Here is an 8,249-nt window from a genome sequence, read left to right on the forward strand (position 1 = left end):
TTGTCCACCATTCAGATTTGTCGTACGTCCATCGAAGTTATGTCACATCAGTTTATTCATTAAGTTAGCGATATACTAAAATGAATTAAAAACTAAACATTAGGTATGATTTAAAAAAAATGAACGTTTAGGCAATAAAATGGATCAAATATGATAATTTAGGTACTAAACGCTTAGTTTTCCCTTTAAAATATGATTTATTTCATTTAAAAAAGACACGTGGCCATTGCGTTTCAACCTCATCCAACTCAACGAGACGCATACATAAAAGTAAACCGCGGGGGATAAGATAAAATCCATAAGGAAGAAAAGAGAAGTCGACAAGCTATACGGGTTTCGTATAAGTCGAAAACTTGATCTATTCAGCATTCCTCATACTTCTCACGGCCTTTCTCAATTAAAGACGCAGCAATACGAGAAAGGACATAAGCTCTGTGTCTGATATGTGATTCTCTGAAGCCATGGGTTCAACCAGCAAAAGCTTGTTCCTTGTATTTCTCAACAACCCATCTTTCTTCTTTCTCTAGTCATTTTAATAACTTCTCAAATTGCAGTTTTTTTAATTCTTTGTTATTAATGATTTTGTTATTGTGTGTAATGGGTTCTGAGATGTGGTTGATTCATTGCTTATTTTCGTGCATTTGATTATGATGAACAGCGGTCGAGTTCCCTGACGATTGGAGAGTCGATCTGTGCGGCAACTATGATTCCGATTGTTGCAGTGATCGATTTCTTGATTTTTGCAACGACAAATTGCTTTGGGTTCCGGCCCCGACCCAAGAAATTTCTGTGTGGGTTCGCAGATTTTACTCGGCTCGCCAATGAGTCCCGATGTATTCTTTCTTTTCATTCATTCATTTCCTTGTGTGTGAGATACTTAACTCAGGAATGTATATGATGTGATTCTTCATACATAGGAAAAATCTTATGAAAAATCAAGTATGCTTACATTTGATACATACACGTATCAGATATTCAAACTCAAGTTTTTAATTTTTCTTTGTGAATCTTATGATGCAGTTTCGGTGAATGAAATAGAGGCGTTGTACGAACTGTTCAAGAAGTTGAGCAGCTCAATAATTGATGACGGATCGATTCATAAGGTAAAATTCAAATTCAAAGGTAGTTTGGAGTCACAAATTTGATTATGATTTTTCTTTTCATGGCTTATTTTATGTGATTGCATTGCTTCAAGTATATGTTTCAGGTACTTGTTTATAATGCCATTAAATTGAAATGTCAAAATATTAGTAAAATTTAAGTGTTTTTTTTTCTTTGCTTTATAGGAAGAGCTTCAATTAGCATTGTTCCATGCACCGTACGGCATCAATCTTTTTCTTGACAGGGTAAGTTTTTTTGTTTGCAAAAACAGTTTTTTCTTTCTTTCTATATGGTATGATTGACACTGGAAATCAATCAGAGTACAGCATGAAGAGGAGATGAATTGTTCAGCTTGGATTTCAGGAATTGTTATCGTTGTAATGTACTCAGTTGAGTTAATTTTTAAGTCTTGATGTGTTCTATATTGCAGGTTTTTGATCTTTTCGATGAGAAGAGAAATGGTGTTATCGAATTCGATGAATTTGTCCATGCAATCAACGTGTTTCATCCGTATTCCCCTGTAGAAGATAAAATTGATTGTAAGGGTTGTTGAGAAATCTTTTGCTTCGTACCATTAATGTATGTCTTTGGCTTATCTGCATCCTTGTCAATGTCTGCAGTTGCATTTAGGTTGTATGACCTGAGACAAACAGGTTTTATCGAGCGAGAAGAAGTGAGTAAGCAGTTCTAACCTGAATTCAGTGTCCTGTGAATGACTGAGACAATGCATTTCCTGCAATAGTAGGACTAATTAATTTTTGGTTGATTGCAGGTTAAGCAAATGGTAATTGCCATTTTGATGGAATGTGAAACGACATTGTCGGATGACCTTCTTGAGGAAATCATTGACAAAGTGAGCTCTCCGAAGTTTAAACTCTTTGCTTTTTGCTGGTGGGTTTTTGTAAAGCATTCAATGGATTACCGGATCTTCGTCTTTCTGCAGACATTTGCTGACGCGGATGCCGACAAGGACGGTCAGATCAACAAAGAAGAATGGAAAGCATTTGTGCTTCGTCATCCTAGCCTCTTGAAGAACATGACTCTTTCTCATTTAAAGTTGGTGATGAAATCCTATTTTTAGCGTTGCACTCCCAATCTAATTTTGTTTGCTTCACCTCTTTGGCACTTAGCTGCCTTTGGTTTTCACATTTATAATCTTTCCCTTTTCGCTTACGTTCTAGTTTGGCACGCTTTGAGTTGTATTTGTCTTAGCCACCTTGCTAATCTCTCTTTGATTCATCGTAATAGTCCTTCTCTCCCGCTGATGATTATTTTCCTTCGATTGTACTTATCGTGTCTATCGTTTATTTGATCATCAATCTATAGGTGTGTTACTACCTTATTTCCCAGTTTTGTTTACAACACCGGAGTCGAAGACTAGTAACACAAAGTAATGCTGGCCAAAATGCTACAATGATTTGATGCGATTCAAGGGTACAAAACCATTGATTTAGTGGATCATCCTGGTTCCAAGAAGCTTAGGTTCATGTGCCATTGGTGGAGATGAGTTAATATAGTGTATCCAACCTGAAGTACTGCCTGCAAGTGAGGGTAACCAAATCATTTTGATCAAGTCTCTTTCTATGCTAACCGGGTTTGAGCTTAGCTTTGGGGATCATATCCGAATATATGTCGGATACAAAAGCTTTTAGAAGAAATGGAAGTCCAGACTCTATAGAAATATGCTCACAATGTTGTGTACAGTAAAGATTTGGAATTGAGTGCATTTTTTTCCGATGAACTTGTTGTCTAAGATTGTTCTCCCAACTCTCTCTCTCTCTCAAAAGAAAGAAGAAAAGAGAGAGAGGGGGAGTTTGTCCACCCAAGTAATTTCTGCTTTTTAATGAATTTTTTAGCAACTGCTACATCTGAAATTGTTATGTTTTCATTGAACAATTACTAGTAAAAATATTTATTGAATTTCCCATTTCTTTTCTGAATAAACAAAGAACATTAGCTACGGTAAAAAGATCTGAAAGGAGACAGGATATATACTCTTGGATTGTACAAAGTAAAACCAGAAATACAAGGATTGAACTAGGGAAGATCAGGTTCACCACAGAATGCATCAGGCTCAAATGATCTTGCTGAATCATCGTCGTAAACTCCCGGTATAGCTCTTGCCCGAGTATCTTTAGACATGTAGGAACCCTCTTGGCCTCCCTGATCAAAGTTTACGAGGGGGAGAACACATACAAGTAAGGATACTGCTAGGGTAACTAGAGTGTATTTTAATCTGATCAACACCGGCTTGACCTGCAGAAGCAATACATATCACAGCTTTAGTTCTAGTAGCAGATACAAAAGAGGTTGCTTTTTATAGTGTAAGTGTAAAGATCATTGGATTATCTCTCCAATTCTTTAAGAAAAAATCCCAAATAATAAAATCATCCGAAGCTCTAGAAAAAATGTCATTAGATATTTGCAGAGTTCTAATCAGCATACAGTAAGAGGTGAAAAACGTCTGGTCCAGATAACCAATATAAGCATACATACTGTAAATGAACCAAGAAGCCTATCACGAGCCAAAACTTCAGTAGTCTTCACCCATATCTGTGGAGGAAATATGATGGTGAGGAAACTGAGTTTGCACATTAAGAATCATTATTGTGAAACAAACAAAACAACAACTGCAGGGATGAACTGAGGGGTGCTAGGGTGCAGTCGCACTCTTGGAGATTTCAAATTCTCATATAGTTTATGTATGAATGTATTTTTTTGTATTTTCTATTGATAATCTAATTTCACACCCGTAAAATTTTATAAGTTTGCACCATCTAAACTTCTAATATAAATTCCTAAATTTGTACCATCTAATATAAAATCCTGCGTCATTGACAACAAGCTTATGCAAAATCGGTTTTTGTAAGGATTGAAAACATGTTTTCACAAAGTCCCAAATTACATGAAGGTATTTCAATGTAATAAACTTTTAACATTAACATGCTCAATTTCATAGGGGGCATTGAATTAAACTCTTTAGGAATGAAAGTGGACGAGTGAATTACTAGGTTACTTGTAATTAAGGATGCAGGCAATGAACGTAGTTGCTAATAGCCTCCTACAGTAATGGTTATACATTTATAGGACCAAGACTGTACCAAATACTGTATCCATCCCATTGCAATATAGCTACTAACAGCCTTAGAATAAAATTGCTATTAATTGGTGAAAACGAAAACAGAAGATTATCATAAAACGAAGCGGCTATTGATTCAACGAGATGAACAATACCTGCCCATCGTACCACCCCTGTTTCTTCATCTGCAAGCCATGCAAAAGAGAAACCCCATAAGCAAACGATCAAAGTAGTAACAAGATTTTGCATGGAACAACAACGTAGAAAGAAAAAAAACAGAGGATTTTTTCTTACATTCGACAGTGGCACTGAGCAAGCGATTCCCAACATAAGCCCAACCCAAGTACATCCCTTAACACAGCGATTGTTACCAAAAGAATCCCACTCGAAACGGCAGCAAGAACCGGCTTCAGCGGCTCGGATATGGGTCCCGCCGAACCGAACCAGACTACTGGTAGAGCAACAAGGGAGAAAGAGGCACCGGTAGCGAACAAGCGAGAGCAGAATTCAACAAGGTCTCCCGAAGCCCAAGAAAAAGGGAAAGATGTGGAGAGGGATTGGTATTCGTTTATGGGCTGTTGTTCGTAAGGAACAGGGCACTCTGTCTCGGGCAACGGAGGTGTGTTGCTGCCATTTCCACTTTTGTTAGATGAGATTGTTTTGGCAATCGGATTATTAATTTTGATGGGGCCAAGTGGTAGAAGTTTGGGTTTCAAGAACGGTGAGGTCGGGAAGGGGAAGCTTGGCGCGGAGGCTGTTGGTGGTTTGGGTGATAGGTGGAGGACTGCGGTGGCCATGGTTCTGTTGTCGTCCACTTGATACTTGGAATACTAATATTTTGTATCTCCAGATATTTATTGTTAAGAGTAAAGTACACAAATGGTCCCCTATTATAGTATATTATTTTATTAAGTCATCTGACTATTGAAAATTATAAAATAGTCCAATGACTATAGGAGTTACTTTGTCGAGTCTCTCGACTATTAAAAGTTACAAAATATTCACTCGACTATTTATTATGTTCTAAATTTTTCATTTTCCGTTAAAAAAATAATTGTAGTCTGAGCTAGACATTAACATGTTAGCTAATATATGAAAAAAATTGATCTCATAATCTCAAATAACTATCATATCTCAATCACCATGCAATAATCCAACTGAGACGACTGTTAATTTTAACGGAAAGGATGAGATTGGAACATAATAAATAGTCAAATTATCATTTTGTAACTTGTAATAGTTGAAGGACTCAACAAAACAATTTCCTATAGTCGGTTTTATAACTTCTAATAGTTGAGGGACTCAACAAAGTAATATCTTATAGTCGAGGACCATTTGTGTACTTTACCCTTATTGTTATTAGTTCTTTTTTTGAAAACCGAAAATATTTATTATTTCTTTGAAAATATTAATCATTAAATCATAAAATACCCTTTTGTTATATTTATTGTAAAAAATAATATAAAATAACTATAATAACTAAAATTTAAAAATAATTAAATATATTCATAGTAAAAAATAAATTTCCTTAAAAATTATCTATTATATAAATTAAAATATATTTAATACATTAACATTAAAATTTTTTAATCACAAGCGTTATTTTAATATTATCATATGTCTCATTTAAAATTTAAGACTTTAAATTTTAGAGTGTAAGATTTAAAATTTAGTACTTAGATTTAGAGTGTAAGATTTAGATTGTAACTATAGGTTTCCAATGTTAACATATTCAAATAAAACACAAACAATGTTTTGATTTCATTTGTACTTTTTTTACCAGCATAAATAATTACTGTATATAAATATACTATGTTGACCAAATATATTTTGTGCAACAATTAGCATTCAATTCATTAATAATTTTGTAGAACTATGTTTTGATAAAATAATTTAAGACAAAATGTTTTTGGACTTAAATTAAATTTATTCAAAGTTTTCAAAATTTTTAAAAATAATTCAAAGTCCTTAAAAGTGGATTTGAGCACAAACTGATTTTCACGTATAAGAAGTATCGATATTGTTCTTACAGTATCGATACCTCATGAACAGTACCGATATTGTTCATATGGTACCAATATCAAAGTAAGGGAAGTATCGATACTCAATAGGTAGTATCGATACTACAACATTGCTTAAATTCCATAATGCAAAAATGATACCGATACCCGAAGGGGTACCGATACTACTTTATATAGTAGTATCCATACCATCAGGCCCCAACGGCTAGTAACAACTAGTTGATTTAAATATAAATAAAGGTAGTACTGATACTCCCTTTAAAAGTATTGATAACCTCTGTTCTGGACAGTTTTATTTTGCAGAGATTTCATCCCCAAACGGCTAGAAATCATCCCCAACAACTAGAAATGGCCACAACTTCATTCCAACAGATAAATACAAGTTCAAGACACTTGAAGAAGGGTTAGAACACCTATCCAAGCATTCAAACATAAGAGAAGAGTTTTTCACTCTTTATTTCAATTCTCTTATAAATATTTTTTTCTTGTAAGTTAAATTCTTGTAAACACCCTACCTTTGAGAGGTTTATTTGTTTACTTCTTTTCACCTTTTGTAAAAGGGTTTTTGTTCTATCTTAGTCAAATCAAAAGATAGGGAGTTATAAGATTATCTCTTTATCAAAAAGAAAGAACAAATTTGTAACACCCCTAACTCATATTCGACCCGAATACAAGCCCGAGATGTCACATTGACTTTCAACTTTGATTCTTAAAGAAAAATCCTGTGAATTTAAAACTTTCATTAAAAAAAATTTTTAATTTACATAAAGAGACCACTTAATACAAAATCGATCAGAGCATTCATAGTTAACCAATTATTACATACCAACACTTTATACACAACAAAATACCTACTTTGTCAACTTCTGATCTGATTCTTAGTATGTTGATGTCTGTGCCACTGCTATTCTGAATCTTCTTATTTCTTGGTACCTACGTGTAAATCACTTACACGCTAAGTCATAGACTTAGTGAGGCAATAATGAATATGCAACAATATCTTCATGAATAATTCTTACCATTTCTACATGACATTTCAATATGCATGTATCTATTACACAATAACATATAATCATATCATGCATGTACAAAACTTACCTTCTTGTTCCCTTTCACTTTCACTTTGTATTTCAATTGCCCATGTATATTATTGAGAATAGGTATGAGTGCATCGAGGTTATGCACTAATGCTGCCCCACAGCTCGTATCAATTCCCTCATGGGCACCGAACCTTAGTTCAGTATTCGTCCCGAAGGATGTCATATATGTCCCGTAGGACCACTACATCCCGAAGGACTATTATACCCTTGACTCTTGGCATGCCAATTACACTTATAGCTCTCATATCGTATACTATGGGCATTATTCTTATATTTTATGTTCATGTACTCATGTCATTTCTCTTGTGATCATGTAGTTCAGTCATTTCTCTTGGATCATGTAGCTCATGTCATGTTCTCATATCACATATCATATCACATGTGTATTGAATATATTCATATATATACATCATTTATACAATCATATGAACATATATATGCCTTATGCATGTATTACAATAATTATCACGTATGCATGTTCACAACTATTGTACTATGAAAATCAATATAGGAATTAGACTTATCACAAGTCTTATTCCATTATACTATACTATAGTATGCACTCACCTTAGCTTTGATTTGATTCGATTCTAATCCTTTGATCGTTCCAGAATAAGCTTACTTTTAGTATCTACATAATCACACATGGATCTATATCAGTATTATAGATAATAAAGTCTAATAGTTCACTCTTTAGATTAAGATAAATGCCGATTTCCTCTTTAATGAAGGTATGCATCGATGCACTACTTGTGCATCGTTGCATAAAATGCATTCGATGTTTTATTATAATGGGATGCATCGATGCATATGCACTAATTGCATTCGATATTTTTATTTAAAAGAGTGCATCGATGCACTACCTGCATCGATACACCTTCAAACAATTTCTGGGTTTTAACCTTGATGAATCGATGAACTATGAAATGCATCGATGCACTCTTCCAG

At 34.3% G+C, this 8,249-nt stretch overlaps 1 protein-coding gene and 1 pseudogene across 3 annotated transcripts; one reads left to right on the forward strand and one right to left on the reverse strand.

The window, feature by feature from the left end:
• The first annotated feature begins 347 nt into the window (after positions 1–347).
• Positions 348–3,026, forward strand: LOC120218721 (calcineurin B-like protein 10). Of its 3 annotated transcripts, none has more exons than XM_039215622.1 (9): positions 358–491; positions 659–833; positions 1,021–1,103; positions 1,287–1,346; positions 1,532–1,640; positions 1,722–1,774; positions 1,874–1,954; positions 2,045–2,161; positions 2,428–3,026. In XM_039215622.1, exons 1-9 carry the CDS (start codon positions 462–464, stop codon positions 2,521–2,523), a joined length of 804 nt encoding a protein of 267 aa, XP_039071553.1. In that variant the 5' UTR covers positions 358–461; the 3' UTR covers positions 2,524–3,026. The 3 variants fall into 3 exon arrangements, 2 of the variants coding, with proteins under 2 accessions (XP_039071553.1, XP_039071554.1); XM_039215623.1 differs by having other exon boundaries at positions 2,045–2,157; positions 2,428–2,538; XR_005525264.1 differs by lacking the exon at positions 2,428–3,026 and having other exon boundaries at positions 348–491; positions 1,722–1,778; positions 2,045–2,067.
• Positions 3,027–3,080: 54 nt separating this feature from the next.
• LOC120218720 lies at positions 3,081–5,003 on the reverse strand (annotated as a pseudogene).
• Between the last annotated feature and the right edge of the window lie 3,246 nt (positions 5,004–8,249).

This window comes from Hibiscus syriacus, unplaced genomic scaffold, assembly GCF_006381635.1.
Source record: "Hibiscus syriacus cultivar Baekdansim isolate YM2019G1 unplaced genomic scaffold, ASM638163v2 tig00110201_pilon, whole genome shotgun sequence".
Taxonomy (NCBI): domain Eukaryota; kingdom Viridiplantae; phylum Streptophyta; class Magnoliopsida; order Malvales; family Malvaceae; genus Hibiscus; species Hibiscus syriacus.

Excerpts from the sequence above, each read along its gene's own strand:
- LOC120218721 (XM_039215622.1), top strand. The coding sequence starts at position 462 with ATGGGTTCAACCAGCAAAAGCTTGTTCCTT. Across the intron at positions 1,347-1,531 it reads TCAATCTTTTTCTTGACAGG|GTTTTTGATCTTTTCGATGA; the intron begins GTAAGTTTTTTT and ends TCTATATTGCAG. Across the intron at positions 1,641-1,721 it reads TGTAGAAGATAAAATTGATT|TTGCATTTAGGTTGTATGAC; the intron begins GTAAGGGTTGTT and ends CAATGTCTGCAG.